A 25,710-nucleotide genomic window follows, 5' to 3' on the forward strand; every position below is an offset into this window, starting at 1 on the left:
CACTGGCAGGATTTACTGTAGTTGAAAGATTATTCTGAAGTGTTTTGGGCATTTCCCCTCATTTGCTTTATTGAAATTTATTTTTTTATTTGGATTTTCTTCTTTTTGTCATGTCTTTGACATTATCCAGCACTAGCATCATGCAGATTTCTACAAATACTTGCTTCTTGCACCATCTCTATTGTATATATCAATTATGTATTTGACACCATCATATTTAAAAGCAAAAAGGTTAGAAATAAATTGCCTACTTTCCATATCTATCTATCTATCTATCTATCTATCTATCTATCTATCTATCTATCTATCTATCTATCTATCTAAATAACTGTCTTTGCATCCAATAAGATGCAAACCATTAATGGTCTTTTAAAATATGAAATTTTGGGAAGCATAATTTTTAATAAATTCATCATTGTAGAAGTGTGCATCACAAATACCTCTAAGTTGCCATGAATGAAACATGCATTAATTTTAGGCCCACATTGTGGAATTTGGTGCATGAACTTATTAAGCAAGAATGTCCTCAGGGAAGAAATCCCTTGCTTTTAACCCATTTGATGCACTGTTATTATTCCCTACACCCTAACGTATTAGTATTTCAGCTAGTTTACAAAGTTCTGTATGATAATAATTATAGTGAAAATCAAAGCTTTGAGTGTCTGAGGAAAATGAAACTGCCTTCAATGTTCAATTCACTTTACTGGAATGTTTTGAAAAAATTGGGAGTGGTCTCCCCTTGACTTTCTCATATTCTCAGATATGGGGATGGATATTTGAGGAGTAAACCGCCAGACAATGATTATATTTTTACATTATCTACATTAAAGAGTAATCAACGACAAATCAAATCAAATTAATAATATATTGAATAATTATTGTAAAAGTAAAGTTGAATAAATCGGACTCTGCAGCTCCATGAATAAAAGGTAAAGTACCACTTCCGGTTAGTGGAAATGGCCCAAAAGTTGATATAAATCTATGTTTTGTACCTAATACTTGTATGCAAAATTTGGCTGACCTAAGTGACGGCGTACTCAAGTTATCGTGTTTACATACAGACAGACAGACAGACAGACAGACAGACGGACATAATTCAAAAAATGGTATTTTCGGACTCAGGGAGGTCTAAAACGTCGAGACTCATCAAAATCTCGAAATAGAATTTTTTGAACGATTACAATACTTTCCCTATACAATACTTCGTATACGAGAAAGTAAAAGGATCACACTATATAAAATGTGTCACTGCGCACATGTATAATGTTTGATATGTATCCATCCAACTTTCTAACTTATTTATCCAGTTCAGTGTTGCGAGGACTTGGAGCCCACTCCGGCGTCTTTGGGCACAGACCTGAAACCAGACCTGGACATGGCTACGCTCCAATTGCCTGGCTAATAACCACTTGTTGACATTTCAATTTGCACGATTTTATGTTATATGATTTTTTTTCATCAAGTGGCACTAAAGAATTAAAATGATAAGAAAATCTATTTTTGACATAAAAGCTGGCTTTAAATTTTAAATGGAAACGTTCAAAAAAGGGTCATTAAATAAAAACATTCTGATGGGGAGGGGTTCAAATTTACTAACATAGTAAAACTATACTGTTAATTTACTTATACAACCAACACAAAGTAAACATAGTATTTAAAATTAGCACTGCAGCATTTTAGAAATAAATTCATTTAAATATATTACCTCGAAGCAATGTAATTAAGAAGAAAACACGTCTTAAGCCACCTCTTGTGCTAAAAGCACCAAACAGTGCCACGCAAACAGCTCTTTGCCGGAGAAAGGCTTCTGCGCATGCGACGTACTTTTTTTCTAGCGGTTTTTCTCTCTCTTTTTTTTTAATTTTACCTCGCACGGCAGATCGGGTAGCGACACGCGCATCTGCCGTGTGCCAGACGTCGCATTTTGATTGGTTGCTGCAAACCCTGATCGCGGCGTTAAATACAAGCTGCTGGAAGCTGGAGGTCAAGTAATCCACGGAGCGAAGGCACAAATCAGTTTCATAATTTTTTTAAACCTTATTTGAAAAAGATTTCCAAGTCACGGTAATGGCAAAATATATTATGCGGACTTACTAAAATAGTATTTGCGTATCTTTATTTTAAGGGGATATAGTTGTGCAAAGTCTAAACAGCGCTATCCTCTCCTATGTCTATTTTTTTCGAAACATAATTAGACAAGTTAAGTTCTTTATTTTGACAGACACCTATTAAAAATGTGTTTTAAATTTAACAATTTTACTAAGTTTGGGGGCTAAGTGTAGTGGAGTGGAATATCATATTTCAAAATTAGAAACATGCGGCATACAGATTAAGGTTAGTCATACAAAGTTATATGAACTGCAGTTAAGGTTAGTCATACAAAGTTAAATGAACTGCAGACAGCCGCCTTGCCATTATAAGTATATATTATAAGTACTGTATATCCGAAATCACCAGTTGTTGCGAACACTTAACAATATTAACTAATAAAGTATCTTCATCAAATTAATATTACACTAATGGTGATAAAACGGTTAACAGAAGGTATATCACACGCACGAATACCATAGGTTAGTAAATGTTCAAGTAATAATTTAATAATAATGAATAATTTAATAATTTAAGTAATTTTACTTTGTACTCTTTTGGTATGTCAGTTAATCCGAAATTAATTTGTTTTAGAATGATACAAACCAGCTTATCTCCGTTTTATAACACTACAGTATATCCATCAGTTTACTGAATGCCACTTGGTGGCAAGGAACGTGTCAATTCAGGATGGAGGGCCAGATATTTGTAAGTCACATTCACTCCGACAGATCAATTGAATTCAACAATCTTATCTTACGCGTATACCTTTGCGGTCCATCCATCCATTATGTTATCCTGAGCAGAGACAGATTCTGGACTGGGGGGATGGGGGGTGAGGGTGGGGTGGGGGTGTATTGGTCTTCGCAGGGTGAACACAAACACGCACCACACTCACACACTAGGACCTGACTTTGGACTGTTGAAGGAAAATGGGGCCACACATGTAGAGAAAAAACAGAGAAAATGTAACTCTGATATAAGGAGATAGTGAAAACCCTACTCAGACGATTTCATATCTGAACTCAGATACTCAGACCTATAAGAATTAACAACTGTTATTCACTGTGCAGTAACCCGATGAAATATCTACAATACCTTTTGCGATTGTGCTATTTCTGTATAAACAGAAATTGCGGGTTTCCTCATAAAACAATGCCAGAATCAATTGCAGAGGGACAGGTAACCATACTCCCAAAATATTAAACAGTTTTACCGTATATTCTTGTTAAACTCCGTCGAATATTCGGAGTCGCTTTTTGCCTTGGTGGAGCCTAATTCGACAGGATCAGGCGTTAGGACATCTGCCAGCCGTGGGCAGGTCTTCACTGCAGGCAGTTGTGCATACTGCCACGCACACTTATTTTGGGGTGGTTAAGAGCTGTTTAATAAAAGGATAAAATCGATGGGGAAAACGTGCAAATTCCACTTCCAAACTGTCCGAATCACCTGGGTGTGAGGAGATGTGACACAGCTGCAGTAGTGTGCCAGAATACTGCAGAAAAATATTTAAGTCTAGCAATAGCAATTAAATAATTATGGCTTACAGTCTTAAAAAATGTATAAAACAAAATGTCTTAATTATAGAAAATACACCATTACTGATGAACAAAACATTGTGTATAACAGAAATCAGCCTTTTAATAAATATAGTATTTAACTGATTGCTTACCATAAATGTTAAAATCTCAAACTTTCCTTGTTAGTGTCACTGTATATAAAGTAAAACACAATCTGTACAAATTCTGTTTATAATCCTTTCAGTCTGTTTTGATTATATCCTTGAGCATATATTCATTTTTCAAAAATAATAAAAAGTAATATTTTTGGGTAAATACTTCTATATATTTACTTATTACTTTACATTTTCTCCAGTCCTATCCATGTAGACCGGTGCATTCCCTTGGTTTGCACATTCTTCTAAAATGGACAGCATGTCTCCGAGGGTCTTCAGATATTTGCCATTTCAACTTCAGGTTGTTGGGTCCTAATGCTAGATCTGTTCTAATCAACATTACACGTTTGGGCCACATGTTTTTAGAAAGCAAGTAGAAAGCATTCCAAGCTCTTACAAAAAAAAAAAGAGACGGCTGAGAGGCTTTCCTAAAGAAAATGTTTCTATGCCATCTTCCGTCTAAAATGAGAATTACAATTTTTTTCTTCTAAATATAAATATATACAGGTAGGTATCTAAGAACAGACATAATTTATTTATTATATAAGGTCGGCACGGTGGCGTGGTTAGCGCTGCTGCCGCACAGATATGGCGTTCTGGAAATGAATCGTCACCTTTTAATTGTCTGTAATTTGTACCTAGATAGATAGATAGATAGATAGATAGATAGATAGATAGATAGATAGATAGATAGATAGATAGATAGATAGATAGATAGATAGATAGATAGATAGATAGATAGATAGATAGATAGATAGATACTTTATTAATCCCAAGGGGAAATTCACATACTCCAGCAGCAGCATACTGATACAAAAAAAAAAACAGTATTAAATTAAAGAGTAATAAAAATGTAGGTAAAAACAGACAATAACTTTGAATAATGTTAACATTTATCCCCGGTGGAATTGAAGAGTCGCATAGTTTGGGGGAGGAACGATCTCCTCAGTCTGTCACTGGAGCAGGACAGTGACAGCAGTCTGTCACTGAAGCTGCTCCTTTGTCTGGAGATGACACTGCTTAGTGGATGCAGTGGATTCTCCATAATTGATAGGAGCCTGCTGAGCGCCCGTCGCTCTGCCATGGATGTCAAACTGTCCAGCTCCATGCCTACATTAGAGCCTGCCTTCCTCACCAGTTTATCCAGGCGTGAGGCGTCCTTCTTCTTTATGCTGCCTCCCCAGCACACCACTGCGTAGAAGAGGGCATGCGCCACAACCGTCTGATAGAACATCTGCAGCATCTTATTGCAGATGTTGAAGGACGCCAGTCTTCAAAGGAAGTATAGCCGGCTCTGTCCTCTCTTGCACAGAGAATCAGTATTGGCAGTCCAGTCCAATTTATCATCCAGCTGCACTCCTAGGTATTTATAGGTCTGTACCCTCTGCACACAGTCACCTCTGATGATCACGGGGTCCAGGAGGGGCCTGGGCCTCCTAAAATCCACCACCAACTCCTTAGTTTTGCTGGTGTTCAGGTGTAAGTGCTAAAAAGAGAAAAAGGGCTCTTTTTGATTTAAGGTAATTTTAGTAGTTGTAATGAACTATATTAATATGTTTGTTCACCTAACGTAATTTTTTGCCTTACTTCAAATTGAAAAACCTTGCTATCGCTTAATGTAACTTCTTCTATTTAGTCTAAAGCAAAAAATCGCTTTGGAGACATTGCTGGCTCCGACCCCTGTGATGTCACGTCCGGGCTCGCACCAATGGCAGAAGATCTACATGAGCCCAACCCCTTTGACTTCACTTCCTGTCTCCCCATTTAAAAGCCTCCACCTTTTCCCTATTCCCTCAGTTCTGTTTGGACTCGGTTTTGTGCACATCAGTGCTGTATTATTTTGAAAAGCAACTTTGCAGCCAGGAAACCAAATTATACGGGTGGCTGCCCCAAACCTTTATATGACTCTGTCTCAAATTTGTGACTATATATATATATATATATATATATATATATATATATATATATATATATATTTATTTATTTATATATATATATATATATATATATATATATATATATATATATATATATATATATATATATATATATATGTATATTTTATGTATACTATATAATGTTATGTAATGTTCAAAATATAAGGTGTATTTAATATATGTATATATAATTATTTCAAATAGATATTTTATGTATAATTTATAAACACTTTTTGTGAAAAGCTTATAAAATATATTGTGTATTTAATATGTATATATATGTAGTTTTTGTGAAATATTTGTTCTGAATATTTACAAAAAAAACATGTTCAAGGAATGACCAAAAATTGATTTTTGTGTTGCAAATATTCAGTAATAAATCTAAGAGTTTTGCTATAGCTGATTCAGTAACATTCACCACCATTAGATCAGTTTAAAAACATGTTTCATGTTTGAAGGCACTGTACAAAATGTAGAACTAATTTTAAAATGAATTTGCTTCCATTGTTTAAAGCAAAACATTGTTGTGGTTTGTTTTATTAAAAACAATTTCACCCTAACAAACAGTGAGTTCAACACCATATAAAGAACATATTTAGTTCAGTCCAATTAAGAATTTAAGTTGGCATTACAGTGAATACAATAATGGACAAAATTTTAATTTGAGTAAATCCATCCATTATCCAACCCGCTATATCCTAACTACAGGGTGATGGGGTCTGCTGGAGCCAATCCCAGCCAACACAGGGCGCAAGGCAGGAAACAAACCCCGGGCAGGGCGCCAGCCCACCACAGTTAATTTGAGTTTTTAAAGAAATTTGGTTTGAGCTAAATACATTTTTTTGCTTTTATTCAAGTTTTTGAAAAGGTTAAAACAAACTCAAATGAATTAAGTTTACTCAAATACTTTTTAAAATTTGAAAGAAATCAATTAAATTGCTTGTTACCTTGTGAAGTAATTTATTTAGGTTGATCCAACAAAACATTTTTTACAGTGTGGTTTGAGTCGCACCATTTAACAAAGTCCTTGATGAGGTTCCTATACTCCTCCTCCTGCCCACTCCTGATGCAGCCCACTATAGCAGTGTCGTCAGCGAACGTTTGCACGTGGCAGGACTCTGAGTTATATGGAAAGTCCGATGTATATAGGCTGAACAGGACCGGAGAAAGTACAGTCCCCTGCGGCACTCCTGGGTCGCTGACCACAATGTCAGACCTGCAGTTCCTGAGATGCAAGACAGTTTCCTACTCCCTGTGTATGTGCTTTTTTTCCTCTCTTGGTACTGTTTTCCAGCCACATTCCCATTTATGTGCATGGTATGTTAATTTGTAATTATTAAGTAACCCATTCTAGAATTAGTTACTGCCTTGCATTCAGAGTGATACCAGAACAGGCATGCAAAAGTTTGTACCATGCTCTGGTCACGCATGTTTTGATTTTAAATAATTTAAATTGAACTCTTGAATAAATTCTCGCGATATGATCTACAGACAGATTTTCAGAGTTTCTGTTATATTAGTTCCGATTGACATAAATGCTGTTTTTTTTTCTTTTCGGAACCAAGACACAAAATGCTAAGTGAATTTAGCAACATGGTATCGCTGATGAAAATTATCCTTCAGTGCTTTGGCTAAGAATAGAGATATTTGGTCTACCCTAGTAGCAGCAGCGTCCTCCTTTGTTATACTCCATGTGAGAACTTGAAAATTATACATATATATACTACTTGTCAAAAGTTTTAGAACACCTCTGTTTTCCCAGTTTTCCTTCAGTTGAAATGCAATGAATGACCAAAGATGGTGAAAATGTAAGCGGTAAACTGCCAGAGGTTTAAATTTAAGGTTTAGGTTACAAATAGGCCTTCTGTAGGGAACAACTAACAGGTTACAGCCTACAGATGTTCTGGAAGCCTTGCAAGTTAAAACCAACAATTTGCATAGGTGTCCCAACCTCTGTTAAATTTATATATCGAAGTCCTTAATAACATTTTCACTGGATAAGCAATATTTATATCAGCTGTCATTAATGGTTTAACTTCATTGTTTCACTTATTCCTACTGAATATGGTAGTTTAATTTACTGAATTTCATCAGTTTGCTGAGTTATCACTGAATTTGGAAAGATCTTGAATGAAATAGCTATACAAAAGTGATGTAGCATTAATTTGACTTACACTTCATCACTGGTGATGGCTAATGTTTGTCATCTTGCACACTGTATGTCTAAATATCTCAAATGTGTAAAGTAGTAGATATGAGATGGTCCCATATTGCCTTAGTAAAATATTGACATTAGTCAGCATCTCCTCCATTTGAGGATTTTTAAGTTTAGTGCCGCCACTCAAAATGTTTTTGTGCCGGTGACATTGCTGCCCAAATCTGAGAGGCACAGCAGTTGAGAACATATCACAATTAATTTACTTAATTGAAAAACAATTAATTTAACTCACTCAAAATACTTGAGGAGGCAATTAGGTAGATAATGAGAAAAAACTTTGCTTTACTTATCAAAAGTGAATTTCTTTAAATCATTGTAACTACTGTAGTTATAAGAATTTCCTTAAATGTGCTGAAAATTGATTTGTCAAAAAAAATTTCTAAATATAGGTGAATGTAACTTTAGGAAAGAATATCAATTTATACTGTTGATATTAAGCAAAAAAAAAGGAAATTAAAAATTGCAAAGTGCATACTTTTAATAATTTAAGAAATTCCTGTGTAATTCAAATTGAACAGAACAAAATACAGCAAAGATTTATATTTTATCAGTAACATTTATTAGTTTTTACCTTAGAAAAATCACATGCATATTTTGCCATTAGATTTGGTAAGTTCTTTTTTTTTTTTACAGAACTCTTATAGCTTATTTTATATGTCTTAGTAAATATATTAGATATTCCACAATCCTTTTCAACTTCATCTTGTACATGAAATTATAATAAAAATCTTACAACATGCATTAAACATGATAATGTCTGTGCAAGTCTGTTTATGAAAACTTGAAAATATTACTTTTTGCATTAACTGTGACTTCTGATATTTCAAAAATCAAACATGGTTGCTGGTAAATTTTAGACGTTTCACATAGAACAGTGGCTAGACAAACTATAGCTAAAAAGTTTTTTATCCAAATAAATACAATTTTATTTTTAAAAATATAATTTAAATTACAGTTCTTTTAGTATTAAAAGATTGTACCATTATGTTACTAGTCTTTGTGTCTTTTAATGAGCTGCTTGCTCTTCAATTTGTAAATAAATGGTTGTCTCATTCAACAACAGAGTATATTCAATGCTTGTGAACATCTTTTTGGAAAAATATATTTTCTTCAAATAGATTATAATTATTTTACAAATGGCACTGTAAGTATGAAACAAACAAACAAACAAACAAATAAATAAATAAATTCCCTTCTTCAAAAAAACTAATTTAAAAATTGAGCCTGGGTTGATTTAAATCATTTTTTGAACGATTCCTTGAGGAATCTCCTGAATACGAAGATTTGGTAAATATTGCCACTTATTGCTGATTGTAGTCTTTTTAATTTCCTGTGTAATTCAGATTGCTTGCATTAAAAAATTCTAATGTTTGAAACAATGAAACTGGTTATTTTGGAATGTTTAAACTACAATATGTTTTTTTAAACTAGAATTTTCTTTATTAACAAATTGAACTTAAAACCCAGTACACTGTGGCCAAGACCGCCCAGAAAAATTTTGTGCTTTTTAAACACATTTGTTAAAAAATATAATTTAGGAAAATCACACTACATTTTAAAATTCAAAGTACATCTATATATATGTCATATGACCTTCTAGTTCAATCTAATTTATTAAATAGCCTTTAAGTTTTGTTTTCTGGTTAATAAGCAAAATATTTTACATTACATTTTATAAGTAGATGCCACTTTCAGCATATGCTTACTGTATATGCATTATTTCATCAGTATGTTTTTATAGCATAATTGCATATTATAAAAAATCTATATTTGTATATTTTGGCAAAAGAAAACATGAAATAAATATAACATATGTTTATTTAAATGTAACGATAACTCAACAACTGAAGTGTATACCATTGGGATTTTTAAGTACTTTTTCTAGAGAATAACAAATATAGTGTTTTAACTGTAATAATGAGCTAAATATGACTTTTATAGTTTCTGTCCCAAATTGACAATATGAATTGGAAGAAAATAAGCATATTTTGTAGCTTTGTTTACTGATTACACTAAAAGGTATTATTAAGTTGAATAGAAAATAGCATTAATTATTTGCTATAGTCTGTTAATGAAATATATAAATACATAAATGATCAAGTTTGGGATAAAAAAATAATCATTCAGGAATTCTAATTAAGGAGAGTAATAGAAGAATTCAATATGCCTCCTGCTTATGCATACCAGGTATCATTAACATTTTAAATTTTAAAAATGTGAAAATTTCACTAAAATAAATATTATTTATAATTATGATCAAAAGAATATTATAGTGTTTGGGAAAATGCAAATTTCTACTTTTACTTTAAAAGTTTTGATATTTTCATATGTAACTATTTCTTTTTTTAACATATGAAATAAGCAAAAAAAAAAAAAAAAGAAGAAGAAGAGGAAGGAGAATAATGTGGAAAAACATGGAGTGAGTTTTATGATTTCACCTTTGGATTCAGAAATTTTCCTTAAATTTTATCCACATTCTTGTTGGCTTTTTTGAAAATGTGTTTAATTTCTCGAGTCACCATATCTTGCCAGTTATCCCTGGAAAAAAAAAATAAAATTGCAATAAATACATGGTTGCAAAACTGTGAACTGCATTTTGTGTGTAACATCTACCTTATTAATTTCCCAGAAATTACATTGCCATGCAGTCTTATAAATTCAGCTTCAAGTTATATCTATGCTGCAAACATTTATTTTGGATACAGAAGAGGACTGAAGCATGAGGTTTTAAATTGTATATCAACAATAATGTCTTATTTACTGCACATGTATCTCAAATGTCTTTATTTTTTACATTTCATACAACATTTTATGATTTTAATGTTTTTACTTAAAATGATGTTTATTTATTACATTTCTAAAGGTAAGGTTAAAAACATTTACAGTCTTTGCCCACATTCTAACTAGTAATTTATAAAGCAAAAATGTATACTCTGAATATTTATCATTAGTAATTTAATTCACTAAGCCATTTTGTTTTTAACTCTTAAAGACCTTGTAGTGGTAATATCAGTTAACCATGAGCTGCACTTTAAAAGCTACAAGGTTTAGAATCTCCGCAGATAAAAATGCATGAATGAGATGGCAGGTTTTCATTTTGGTAAGTATTAAAGGAGCAGAAGCATAATTTCTCATCGTTTGTTCAATTAAGCAAACATAACATGTTTTGTTTGAGGTTTTATGCAAAATTTGTTCCAGATTGGTCAAAGGGTGTAGGATTGCATAGGGAACATAAACACAGACAGACATTCAGACATTTTGTTTTATATATATGTAGATTTATTTACGTGATTGTAAGAATTTAAGCATTGGTAGGTTGTGCTTTGAAATTTGACTACTGTTACATCATTTGCTAAAAAAAAAAAACCCAACATTTTATTAATGTGATTTTAAGGGTGTTTTTCAGACCTATAATTTTAGGTAGAAGTTAATTGTGTGGATAGTATATCATTGTGTTTGCCAACAATCTCCATAGGATATTCTCTAGCATTCCTTAATGTGATATTCTGATCATAGATTTTCTTCAGATTAATTAAATATTTGAACAAGCATCTATTATTAGAAAAAATCAAAGGCTACATCTGCAAATATGATACAGGATTATAAAGGGAGCTGGAAAGAATTACATAATTTCTCTGTGTCATAAAATTAAAAAAAATGGGTTATCAATGAGTATGTATTATTGGAAAACGTTTAACCTGACCTTAATTTAAGTGATTAAGTTTTTCATTCATTTTACATTGCTATGTCACAGAACCTGGACTTAAGATTATCAACTGATGTTTTTGTGTGAAACTTGCATGTTATCTTTTCCAAAGAACATAAGTTTCCTACCACGATCAAAACACACAATGACAATTATAAGCCTGGTGATGACATGTGTTTTTTGAGTCTTTCCATATTATAAAACCAGACAGGGTTGATTTCCACCTTGTACTTGCTACAGGGATAGGATCAGACACAGTTTCACTAGATTTTATAGAAAGAAAAATAGATGAAAAACTTAATTGTTCTTTCTTGATATATTACTCTCAAATACTTACTACTTTATTCAACAGCCAGTATTTTATAGTTCATTTTTGCTTTCTTCACCAAATTTTTACGTACTCTTCATTTTCAGTGATACATTCTCAAAAACATCTTTATATACGCCCTTCTACATGGTGTGTTTTCTATATTGAACATAATTGAGGGAAATATTTTCTACTTAAAATATTGCATATATTATACAATTTTAAGAAATAGGTAGCAATAGGTAAAGAAAGTGAAAGATGACATCCAATATACTGTAATACTGCTTATTGTTTTCATAGTACATTTCATTATAAAAGATTATACTTTCATATGTTAGTTTAACCTTTGACCATAGGGAGTGAGATTTTGCAGGTAATGGAAGCTAAAGGAATTAGTTCAAAGTCAAATAGTAGCAAAGTAGCTTGGGTAATCATTTATTAAATAATAATATAATATCATGCTCTTTTATATACCATTAAAAAAAAAACCCAAGGCAAACAAAATATATACGACACATCACAAAAACACTCCACGACCAACAAGCAGCTACCTCAGAGACTCACAATAATTAATGACTCATTTCATTTATTTTTCTTCTGTATTCTCCTACTTCTTCAAGTTGCAGCCCATGATTACTAACCCTGTAGTGGACACAAAATGCAATGTGCATAAGACACCTTGGGGTTTCATGCAATTTCAGAAATCTGGAAATATGTACTGTGTACAGTTTGCAAATGGACCATTTTTTGATTTGTCAAAAAATCAACTTTAAGATATTATACTGTATATATGGATGTTACGGTGCTACAATAAACGCTTTAGTGCTTGTACAATTCCTTGCTGGGATAAAAATGTTTGAGTCAGTTTTATCTTTTAGCAAACACATTTCAGGCTTGTTGAAAACAGAGAATTAACCAGTGTGACTTTATGTGTCATTCTGTTTGCATATGCCATACAATGGGGCTCGCATCCCAATAAGGGAGAGTCTGAAAATTACACCTTCACCCCACCAGACAGACAAAAGGAGCTAAAAGTGTAGAACAGAATATGGCAACAAATGATAGTGAAGTTAACATATTTGGATTTGAACGAAAAACATATAATACTGTAATTACTCATGTTTGATGTGTGAGTGAGTGTTTTCTTTTTTTTATTTTAGAGTAATCTGCTTGAAATATCACTGGACTAATATGATGTTGCTGGACAATCTATTAAAAGGGAATACAAGGCATTCTACGCTGATGGGATCTCTGAGTATAAATCCTGTTTTTCTGCTATATAGAATCTGGCACAGACTGAAGAAGTGAAAAGAAAGGGTCACCCACACTTAAGGTATATTTACAGGCATGTGTTCAGGTGAGTAAAGCAGTCTTTTTTTCCTAAATTTTTGTCAACAGCAGTTAGTATTATAGTCTTAAAAGGTATCCTGGAAAAGAAGAAATGATTGCTTACTGAATAGTTAACATATACATTTGAATATGTAAATTTTTCCACTTGATTAATAAAGACAGGTCCCATGTAATATACAGTAATTTCCTAGAAAGTAAAATCAGTGAATTACAGAGCATATGCACAAATATATGCATTGGTCTTTACTTTACATAGTATCGATTTACACATTTCTATCAAACAATGCACTGCCTTTTTCTAGTTATACTTACCCTTCTTTAATTTCTGAGGGTACAGGTAAAGGTTTTAAAAAGTTTTCCTTCCCAACAAGCCAGTACGTTTCTTCAATTCCTTTTCCCTAATATGTATAATAAATATATATATTTCATTTAATTATTTCTGAGCATCTTCACACAGAGGAGAATGTATTAATCTTTTATAAAACAAAAGTCAGAACAAACACCTAATTTAGTTATACATATATTAATATTGCACAACAGTATCTCTCTATTATAATAAAAAAATCTTGGAAAGAGAGATGAGATGTGACTTTCTCAGAGAGACACTTTCACGTCCTGTGAGATGAGACTTTGTGCCAAGAGATGTAACCACGCCCAGTGGAAGAAATAAAAGACAAAGAGTAGATGACAAAGTAGAACGTTGTAAAGAATTCAAAAACATTGGTGCGATACACATGCAGAACAGGTTAGAGATAATGGAAATTCAAAATTCTCCAAAAAATTATATTAAAGATCACATTAGCTCAAACAAACAGAAATATTGTTTGGATTTAAACTTTAATTTGGAGACTTGTAGGTCGTCTAATTTTTGTTGCCATCAGAGAAAAGTAGTGTTTCTTCCTAATGAAGAGGCGTATCCGCGAGAATTATAAGATTTGTTGTTTGGTGAAAGTGAAATCCCGCGAGACAAGAGTTTATGCAAAGAGATTTGGAAAAGTCCTGCCCACATCTAGAACATTTACAACCACACACACGGTTCAATCATTTCTCATTTGTGTGAATGCTATTGTCAGACACAGTTCGTGTAGAGAGAAAGAAACAATATTCACTCACGGGCAGTTATACATTGCGTTGTCACAATGTAATTCCAAACACAGAATTAAAGTTCAATGCAATATTGACGAAAAGGTAAAAGCGAAAAGAGATCGAATCTATGGACATAGGTGATATGACAGAAGTATATAGATATTGTTTGGCTTTAAACTTTAAGTCAGAGAATTGTAGATCATCTAATTCATGTTGCCATCATGGAAAAGCAGTGTTTCTTCCCAATGAAGAGGCCTATACGTTAGAATTAAAAGTTTTGTTGTTTAGTGAAAGTGAAATACACATACACAAGCGGCAGAGACGCAAAGTTGCAGGTGTGTAGCGCAGGCATGGGGGTTGGCGAGCAAAGCAAGCTTACCTAGTTTTGAATAAAATGGCAAAAAAAAAATAATAACCTTCAATTCTGTTTTTCCTCTGGTCTCAATCTTGTAGCCTTCATTCAACGAAAGTAGAATAGTTACAGTACTTTGGTTTACGTGAATTCGATAAGCTGTGTAAAGTAAAAAAAAAAAACAATTTAGTACAGCAAATGAAGTACCTCTTGAAAACAAAGATAACTGAAAATCTTAGTTTATACGTTGATCAATTTCTTTTAACTATTTTCCAGTTTTTCACAAACTTCATACTGTGACTTCAGTTTGAAGACTGTAAAATGTGTTTTGAAATGTTCAATACAGTAAGCTGTGATTAGATTATTTATGTAAATAATGATAAACATTTACAAAAAGGCAAAAAAGCTAGCAAATGTCCAAAGTTCATACACATAAAAATGGTGTATAGGACAGTTCATGTTAAATAATGCAACCAACAACAGGGATGCAAAAAAGGTCCTGACAGTACACAATACCAAGTTAATCAGCACATACAGGACATATCTGTATGCAGCAGCCAGTCAGAACAAATTGTATTGCATACAGAGAATGTCAAATAGCTGCATTCACAGAGCATTTCAAAATAATATTTTATATAATTACATTGGTCATCTAATAAGGAGACCTTATTCCAGAGAAAGTGCATGAATAGTATCTGAACCTGGAGTATCTAATGCACTTGGTAAATATACTTCACCTTCAGCTATAGATGAGGTGAAAAACTCTACAAATGCAGTTGTACTAAGCCTTTTAATTGGAGTTGTAAAATTTTCTTGCTTATTATTTGAGAATAAAACAGATAACACTTCAGCTTAGGTACTTCCAATTGTTAATCTATTAGTGACATACTGTTGCACTTTGCAACAACACATTAACAACATTCTTATTTTAATCTTACTAATACAAATCACCAATAAAGTGGTTATATATACACTCACCAGCCACTTTACAAGTTACACCTTGCTAGGATCGGTTTGGACACCCATTTGCCTTCAGGGCTGCTGCTGTAATTCTTTATGGTATAGATTCTGCAAGGTGCTGGAAATATTCCCCAGGGATTTTGGTAAATATTGACATGTTAGCATCAAGCAGTTGCTGCAGATTTGTCAGGTGCATATCCAGGATGAAAATTTCCTGTTCCACCACATCCCAAAGGTGCACTGTTGGAATGAGATTTGGTGACTGAGGAGGCCATTTGAGTACAGTGAACTCATTGATTTGTTCAAGAAAACAGTTTGAGATGATTAGAGCTTTGTAACATGGCGCGTTATCCTTCTGGAAGTAGCCATCAGATGATGAGTACACGGCAGTCATAAAGGGATGTATATGGTCAGCAACAATACTCAAGTAGGCTGTGGCATTTAAATGATGCTGATTTGGTACTAATGGGCCCAAAGTGTGACAAGAAAAGTTCCACACCATTACACCACCACCACCACCAGCCTGAACCGTTGATACAAGGCAGGATGGATCCATGCTTTCATGTTGTTGATGCCAAATTCTGACTATAGCATCCGAATGTTGTAGCAGAGATCAAGACTCATCAGACCAGGCAACATTTTTCCAATCTTCTGTTTTCCAATTTTGGTGTGCCTGTACAAAGTTTAGCCTCAGTTGCCTATTCTTAGCTGACAGGAGTGGCACTCAGTGTGGTCTCCTGCTGCTGTTGCCCATCTGCTTCAAAGTTCCACGTGTTGTGCATTCAGAGATGCTGTTCTGCATTACTTGGTTGTAACAAGAGATTATTTGAATTACTGTTGTGTTTCTATCAGCTCAAACCAGTCTGCCCACTCTCCTCTGACCACTGGCATCAATAAGGCATTTTCGCTCAGAGAACTACTGCTCACTGGGTATTTTCCTTTTTTGGACCATTCTCTGTAAACCCTAGAGATGGTTGTGTGTTAAAATCTCAATAGACGAACAGTTTCCGAAACACTCAGACCAACCCATCTGGCAGTAACCGTACCATTTTCAAAGTCACTTAAACCACCTTTCTTACCCATGCTGATGGTTGGTTTGAACTTCAGCAGGACGCCTCCACAATGTCTACATGCCTAAATGCATTGAGTTGCTGCCATGTGATTTAGATTAACAAGCAGTTGAACAGGTGTAAATAATAAAGTGGCCAGTGAGGTATATATACAATACAGCATGCTAAAATAACTTCACTTTGGAATAGTCTGAGGTGTTTTAAATGGGACATAATATATCCCTCAAAATATTCACAAAGAATTTATCTTTTTAATTAACTTTTTATCAATATTTAGCAAGGCAGACATTTCATGCCCTGAATATTTACTGGAAACAGTTATTCTTTTGAGCTGCTGCTTGATTTAAACAGTGTGATTGGATACTGGGATAAAAATAAGCACTTGAGTGTAACAATAATGAAGCCAGAGAGAAGGTTTGTCAGTTATATGTGAAAGGTCATTTTGGTTGAAAGACTAGAATCTGTCTTGGATTATAATGTAAAAATAGATTATGGCATAATTGGTGGACGAGGTAATGTTTTAACTGCAATACTTGAAGTAAAAGCAGATGGGATAAAAGTGTGCTGTGATAAATTAGTAAAATCCTACAACACGCTATTTGCATGAAGACTTACATTACTCAATTGAAAGAATCCCAATCCATCATCTATAAGCCAAATGGAAATTGATGTTCTATTTTATCTCAAATTGGGAAAAATCAGATTTTGTTTACAAGGATCTGTTCAGACTTTTTGCAGTGTTTAGCAATAACTTATAAATCTAAAGTAAACATGTAGGAGCTGTGCTCTAACTTTTCTTTTTACTTGCTGTTTTATCCTACACAATGAACCATTTTATTAGACTCAGATCTCTGCTTTTCGTGAACTGCTTTTGAAGCATAATGTAGCAGCTGCTATGTTTTTTCATTTGTTTAATTGAGTTGTGTTCTGTTATAATGTTTTCTTTCTAAATAAAAGGAATTAAATTAAAAATATAAGGAAACATCAGGCACATGTTTCATTGAACTCAGTCTGGTGTTTTCACACCAAATGAGCAATCTTAATCATTTAAATTTGCATTTTTTCTCATGAAAATTTACACAATCATGTAACTGTTATGAATTGGCCAGGAAATAATATTCACATTGCAAGCTAGTTATCAAAAGAAGCTAGCTAGTAAAAATCTCTTTGTCAAAATATATTTAGAGAAAAATCCATACTTAAAATCATTATTTTACTGGCGAATTAACTAAAAAGTATGTCTTTATAATGTCCAGTTTGATCTACAATGAAACCATTACTATTATGAACGAGTACAATGTGAGGCACCAATATCTTCAGAAGCATGGCACTTTCAATGAATCTTGACACAAAAAAAAACTGAGACCTTGAAAGCAAGCTACAATTATAGCAGTAAAATAGTCACCTGTTCATTAAATAAAATAAGAACAGGCAAAAAGTATTTCATTAAAAAGGCTACAGTTCATGGATACTGGCTAAGCAGAATAAAGTTTTCACTAATGCAGAAGTATAAAAAGAGTGCTTTATAGACATTTTATCTTGGCTGAGATTATCCAAAGTCAGGTGACAGACAGAGCCAGGCACAATGATCATATATCTCTAGATATTGATGAAGCAATAGAAAACACAGGTGTGGCACAACTATGTGTTTATATCTGATAATTTGAGGCAGCAGAATTCAGACAGGAACAACAGGCACATGCAGAAGAGGGCTGAGGGTGCTTCAGCATCTGCCCCTTCTGCTCTAGGTGCCACTTTCAAGCTTTTTGTTATCTTCACTTTTGAACTGGAGCCCTTTGACTCACCCTACTTCTGAGTATTGACTTTATAATTGAAGCAGCTAATACAGTGTGATTTAATAATCTTGTTAATTGTAAGGTGCAGTACCTTTTTTTAGTAACCACATATAAACTATTTATATAAAATAAAAATTAATAGATTAGAAGATATCACATGTACAATAATAGTAATTCACTATCTTTTTTATTGCTTTAAGCCTTTCACATCTGTGACTAAAAGAGGTTATTGATTTTGAGTATGAGCACTTACGCAATCCAGTGGATTCCATACGTGATGCAGTGTTTACTGTGTCTCCAAAAAGACAATACCTTGGCATTGTGAGACCTACTACTCCAGCTACACAAGATCCTGTTAAAAAATTCAATGAAAATGCAAAAACGTTAATGGAAATGTGCATTGGATACATATTATTTTCATGACCAATAAATACAAATTAAAAAAAAAACTTTTCTATTTTAATTTTATCTAACTAAACAAAACTCTGTAATTTATTGAACATTATGTTCATTATTAGCAAGAATTGCTGAAACAAATGTGATTTGTAATAATAATATTATGATTAATATGATCAAGTCCTTTATAGAATGTAAATATGTAGTAATCCTGCATTTTATTAACAGGATACAGGACAAGTAAGGAATTATTTTGTGGTATAACAATGCAAAGTCTTTATAAAATTGAACAAAAAAAAATAATTATCAATATATTTTGTAAAATCTGGAGGTTACTTTTGACCTATATACAAATGACACCATAGAAGCCAAAATGCCTAAATATAAGAAACTAGCAAAATACCCGCGCTTCGCAGCGGAGAAGTAGTGTGTTAATATATTATATTGCATATATAATATATAATATATATATATATATATATATATATATATAATATATATAATATAATATAATATATATATAATATATATATATCATATATTGCATCCGGCGCCGCCGTGAGTGGCAGCCTTTTCAGCAGCTCAGTGTATGACTGTATATGTATGTGTACTTTTCTACTTTTATTTTTCTATTTTTATTTATTGATCACTTCTACCACTTTATTTTGTGAATTTCCCATCGGGATTAATAAAGTATCTATCTATCTATCTATCTATCTATCTATCTATCTATCTATCTATCTATCTATCTATCTATCTATCTATCTAAAGAGGTTATGAAAAAAAAAGGAAACATTTTAAAAATAACGTAACATGATTGTCAATGTAATTGTGTTGTCATTGTTATAACTGTTGCTGTCTTTTATATATATATATATATATATATATATATATATATATATATATTATATATATAATATACACACACACATAAACATTTATATACATATACATATATATACATATCTACATATACACATCTACATATATATACACACATACATAAACACACACATAAGACTTACTGACTGAAACGGGCTTTCATTGACAATCATGTTACGTTATTTTTAAAATGTTTCCTTTTTTTTTCATAACCTCTTTAACACACTACTTCTCCGCTGCGAAGCGCGGGTATTTTGCTAGTATATATATATATATATATATATACATATACACACATACATGCAGTTTTAATAACACAGAAATCAATATAAACATTAACATCATTATCATATGAGAATATGAAGTAATATATAAGAAGCACATTTCATATAAATATAAATTATTAAACAGTAAAATCTTCTTCTGTAATTTGCTACCGTGGCAATTTGTGTGTCTGTCCAGGATTTTAAATGACCTGTAGCTCGCAAACCGTTTCACCTATACACTTGAAATGTGGTACACATATAGTACGTCACGTCTACTATCCGCTTTATGGGTGATGATTGTTTTACTCTTTTTATCTTTATTTTATTTTATTGTAGAATCAACTCCTATCTGCGCACAGCAGGGCAGCCGTGGGCGGATGCGTATGGTGTATTCACTCCATGTTATCGTGCATTGCGCTGTCAGTGGTATTTTGATAAAAGAATTTGAACAACATATAAGAAGCGTATAAATTATTAAACAGTAAAACATTAACATTTAAGAAGTAAAGTTACATTAAGTACTACTGCAGTGCCTTCGGGTATACCTCATTTTTTGTTTGCCCATTACATGCTTAAATGTATACATTTTTTGGTGCACCTACCCGAGAACACGCGACATATAACCGAGCGTGGGAGAAGCATGGATTTTAAACACGCGTTGAGTTGATCTGCTGGTCTCCCTCGTGGAATAACTGGTAATGTTTGACTAAAATCTACAGCGAGTAAAACGACATTACCTCCTATTTTTTTTTTTTACGATCTCTGAGATCTTGCTTTTTTCGGTTCAAGGCTTCATAAGCTCTTTTATGTTGTATGGTGTACTTATCCCAAACCATCATCTTTGAATGTTGCAAGACTTTCGCCTTGTATGTAGATCGGGGTAATTACATTCATTGCATTCCTAGTCTGAATCACAATGTGATTGTATGGGTGGTTACCTGGCACTGTAGGGTTGCCACCCGTCTTTTAAAATACGGAATGGTGCCGTGTTTGAGAATGAAATTGCGCGTCCCGTTTTGAATCAATACTGGACGGGATTTATCCCGTATTTTTTTTATAATTTTTTTTTTAAAGCAGCGTCTCATGCAAATCATCCCACACGCATTTTATGAAGATGCCTCCTTTCCTACTTTTGATTGGGTAATACTTGATGTCATCGTTACTTTGATTGGTCTTTTTAACTGTCCAGTGAGGAGGGCGTGTGTTTTAAGTAGAGTCTGCAAAGTGTTGGCACTGAGATGTGGCGTCAGCGCCATAGTTGAAGCCCCTAACGTTGCGGTCAGCAAGTCGGCTAACATCCGCCATGTGCCGTCTTTCAGTTGCGAGAAGCAGATCATAGAATGGTTGAAACTGTTGCCCCTAACGTTGCGCCACGGCGTGTGGTTCGTTTATACCTCGTGTCTTCTCATTAAAGTTTTATCTCGCGAATATGTTATTGCAATCCGCAGCGGGAGCGTTTCTATAAACTTAATTTAAACTTACGTTTTACACCGTGCTTTGTTTCCCTTATGAACATGCTTGTATGCTTAAGTCGCTCCGTTCTCAATTGTTTAATTAATTTTTTGGTGTTCGCTGTTTGCGGCTCTTCCTCCATTTCCCCCTACTTCGTTCTTTTATCTCGCGAATATGTTATTGCAATCCTTAACGGGAGCGTTTCAATAAACTGATTGAAAATAGTTTTGCATTTACCTTTTTAGTAAAAGGCGAGCTTTTAAGCCTGAGAAATCACCCCGTAAATGCACACGTTTAATTGCACATGTGTTAATATGTATGGTTACACAGTATTAAAAGACAGTGAACAACGTCAGTTACCTTTGTTCCCGCGTTTGATAAAAGGTGAGCTTTTAAGCCTGAGAAATCACCCCGTAAATGCACACGTTTAATTGCACATGTGTTAATATGTATGCTTACACAGTATTAAAAGACAGTCAAAAATTAACGTCATTTACCTTCGTTCCCGCGTGTGACTCGTGCTGTAAATCTCTTCCTTGTTTTTAGTTCACGTGATTACGTAGGAGGCGTGATGACGCGATACGTGACTCCGCCTCCTCCATTACAGTGTATGGACAAAAAATATGTTCCAGTTATGACCATTACGCTTTGAATTTCGAAATGAAACCTGCCTAACTTTTGTAAGTAAGCTGTAAGGAATGAGCCTGCCAAATTTCAGCCTTCCACCTACACGGGAAGTTGGAGAATTAGTGATGAGTCAGTCAGTGAGTGAGTGAGTCAGTCAGTCAGTCAGTGAGGGCTTTGCCTTTTATTATTATAGATAAAGAAATGTTTATTTACAAAAATAATTATAATTGAAGGGTGCAATATATTAGAGAACTAAACATACACATACATTTAATAAATGCATTAATTTATAAATTAATAAATTAATAATTATAAAACCATATAGCCATTCTGGGTCTTCTTTAACACAAGGTTGTTTCATTTCAGATTTCCTCCTGTTAACACCTCCCTGCGTAGCTCATATTATCCCTTCAGCAGTCTGGCACTCGAAATGATGCTACTGGTCCTAGGTGGCCCTGTCAGGGGCAGATCTATTGCTACCACGTCCATGGGGCTGGCCAAAGTGTGAAATTTAACCTGAAAGTCAGTAATGAATATTTGCTAGATTGGATTTGCTTTTAATAGACTTGCTAATGCCATTAATACATATATTAATAGGATATAGTGGGTTGGACAATGACTGACAGACTGACTGACTCCAATTCAAAACCAGTTACTTTGACAAAAATATGAGCATCATTCAGCTAATGCATTCATCACTCAGACAACTTGTTTGATATAGCTACATGGGTGTCAACCCATATGGTTAACTGGGCCCATGTTAACTTTTTTTTCTTTTTTCCACAGTTTTGAAGGGATATGTCCATTTCAGGCTGTGATACAGGAGTTTTATTCTAATTCAGTTTTGTCACACACTTTGGCAGGTTGACATAAATAATTAGATGTTGTTCTCCTTTTCTAATTTGCTGCATTAATTAATGTGTACAAATGTTATATGTGGGAAGGAGAAGGGGTTGTGAAGGTGAGTGTTTTTGCAAACTGAATTTTGAAAAAAAAAAGTCACTCAGATATCTGCACACCGTATGCATATCCACTGGTACAAGTGGAAAGTTTAACAAATGGAATTTATCAAGTATGTCCTATTACACCTTACCACCTTCTGTTGTTATAAAATTCTTCTTTTACACATAAAAAATAATAATATTGTGGGCCTATCTGTTGCAGGTAAACTATCTTTAATAGTCATTTAGAAAATACTGTACAAGGGGGCTTCGCCCCCTGCTCGCTTCGCTCGCCTACCCCCGGCGTTTTGAACCCGTGCCCGCTGGGCAGCCGTAGTTTCAGACGCGCGTTGTAGGAGCTTGTGTTGTTTTGAACCCGTGCTTGCCCTGCTTCTGTGGTTTGAGACGCACGTTGTAGGCGTATATCCCTCAGTCGAGCTCGTTCGGTTTGAACCCGTGACTGCTTTGCCTCCTTAGTTTCAGACGTTGGGTCGCGTTCGGCATTTTGTACGATCCCAAGCAGCACATTATTCCTAACTTCACTCCGCAGTAGTGCCACGCACAATATGGCAGTGACGCCTGCGCCTTCACTACACAGTAGTGCCACTCACAATATGGCGGCAACGCCTGTGCCTTCCGTATTATGTCGGGTTTTACCATGCTGTTTAGGTGCCTTTGCCTTTCATACTTTCCCACGCCTTCCGACGCGCGATTTAGGTGCCTGCACCTTCCGGGTCTGCCTCCGCTGTGTGGTGTGGACGTTTAACTGTCGTTTTTTCTGCCTTTATATTCTGTATCTCGCTGTGCATGTGTTTCGTGCCTAGGCTTTTTTGAAGCTGTTGCATTCCAGTTTTCATCATCTATAACCTGCTCTCCATGTGTTTGGCCCCGTTCTTTAACCTCTTTATGATGTTTTACTTTGTTTCCTACTCTGTCTTTTATTTCTGTCCTCGCTTTATCCTGCTTGCGGCATGTCAGATGGTTCGTAGTCTCTCCCGTTTCGCTCTGGGGCGAGCGGCTTTATGTGGCGCCTGCGCACGTTCGTAGTCTCTCCCGTTTCACTCTGGGGAGGGGGGCTTTGTGTGGCGCCTGCGCACTATGTTTCCTGCGTCCACGGGCAGGTCCCTGCGTCCATATCCGGTTTACCGTTCTCGGTTAGTAATATGGATAGCTATTTTCCTTTCAAAAGACAGGTTCCAGACTGATAAGTCCATAGAGCTGACTAGTTGCTTCTTAGTGTACTTGGATCTGTGTTATAAAATACTGACCAGTGTGCACTCATTCATGACTCAGGCGCCGCCGAGAGTGGCAGCCTTTTCAGCAGCTCCGTGTACGACTTTATTTTTCTACTTATTTATTTTTACTTATTTATTTTTCTACTTTTATTCTACTCTTTTTTATTGATCACTCCTATCACTTTATTTTATGAGGATTCGTTCCCTGGACACACTTACTTTTTACAACGTGGGCATGGATTTTTACAAGCCGAGGCTCGTCTATTCAAGTACTCAACTTAGAGCGCTGAGTACAAATGCCAGTGCCGGAGTGGTACCCTATTTACCCGACGAGTTAAGAAGGCGGTATCATGGCAGCAGAGCCGGCACTAAGCAAAAAATGAAGCGGCTTGCGAGAAAGTGGCGTTTTAAGCCCTCGGTGCCTTCTGTGATTCTGGGAAATGTGAACTCAATCTCAAATAAGATCGACGAACTGGTTGTGCTGGTGCAAAATGTCAGAACCTACAGAGAATGCAGTTTGTTGTGCTTTTGCGAAACGTGGCTAACTACCACCATCCCAGATGCTAATGTGGAGCTACCCGGGTTTAGCACAGTTAGAGCGGACAGAGATGCAAGTACCTGCGGGAAGCACAAAGGAGGAGGACTCTTCAGGAGGACTCATTTTCTATGTTAATACACGGTGGTGTAACTCTGGACATGTTAATGTCAAAGTCTCCACTTGCTGCAGGGACATCGAACTGTTGGCCGTAAGTTTGCGTCCCTATTACTTGCCCAGAGAGTTTGGACACGTCATTGTTGTTATTGTTTATATTCCTCCTCGGGCGGACGTGGAGACAGCGAGTGACATCATCCATTCTGCTGTTGTTAAGTTACAAACGCAGCACCCTGAGGCGCTTGTGCTAATCGCTGGAGATTTTAACCATGTGACACTGGACAAAACATTACCTGCATTCTCCCAGTATGTGGACTGTAACACCCGGGGAAATAAGACTATTGATTTACTGTATGCAAACGTTAAAGACGCATACAGCACCACCCTGCTGCCTGCGCTTGGTAAAGCAGACCATAACCTGGTTCTGCTTCAGCCTCACTACAAACCTAGAGTGAAGGTCCTACCTACAACTACACGCTCATTCAGGAAGTGGTCCCCTGAGGCAGAGCAGGCTCTTAGAGAATGCTTTGGAACTACAGACTGGGATATCCTGCAGGGATCACATAGTGAGAACATTGAGGAGGTTGTTGACTGCACTACTGACTACATCAACTTCTGTATGGACATTGTAGTTCCAGTAAGAACTGTACACTGCTATGCTAACAACAAGCCATGGATTACAAGTGACATCAAGGGCCTTTTGAACCAGAAGAA

The 25,710-nt window shown here is 34.8% G+C and overlaps 1 protein-coding gene across 2 annotated transcripts in view; it reads right to left on the minus strand.

The window, feature by feature from the left end:
* Window positions 1-10,322: 10,322 nt before the first annotated feature.
* Window positions 10,323-25,710, minus strand: part of gucy2f (guanylate cyclase 2F, retinal) — a 67,921-nt gene continuing 52,533 nt past the window's right edge. Inside the window, exons 15-18 of one of the 2 annotated variants that reach the window (XM_028801140.2) lie at window positions 18,799-18,897; window positions 14,784-14,878; window positions 13,594-13,679; window positions 10,323-10,456 (exon numbers count right to left, since the gene is read on the minus strand). In XM_028801140.2, the coding sequence (XP_028656973.2) occupies window positions 10,378-10,456; window positions 13,594-13,679; window positions 14,784-14,878; window positions 18,799-18,897 (359 nt within the window). In that variant the 3' untranslated portion in view covers window positions 10,323-10,377. Of the gene's footprint in view, window positions 10,457-12,494; window positions 12,574-13,593; window positions 13,680-14,783; window positions 14,879-18,798; window positions 18,898-25,710 lie in introns of those variants that run through there. The other variant, XM_051927077.1, reaches the window with a different exon arrangement.

This window comes from Erpetoichthys calabaricus, chromosome 4 (assembly GCF_900747795.2).
Source record: "Erpetoichthys calabaricus chromosome 4, fErpCal1.3, whole genome shotgun sequence".
In the NCBI taxonomy this organism is placed as follows: Eukaryota; Metazoa; Chordata; class Cladistia; order Polypteriformes; family Polypteridae; genus Erpetoichthys; species Erpetoichthys calabaricus.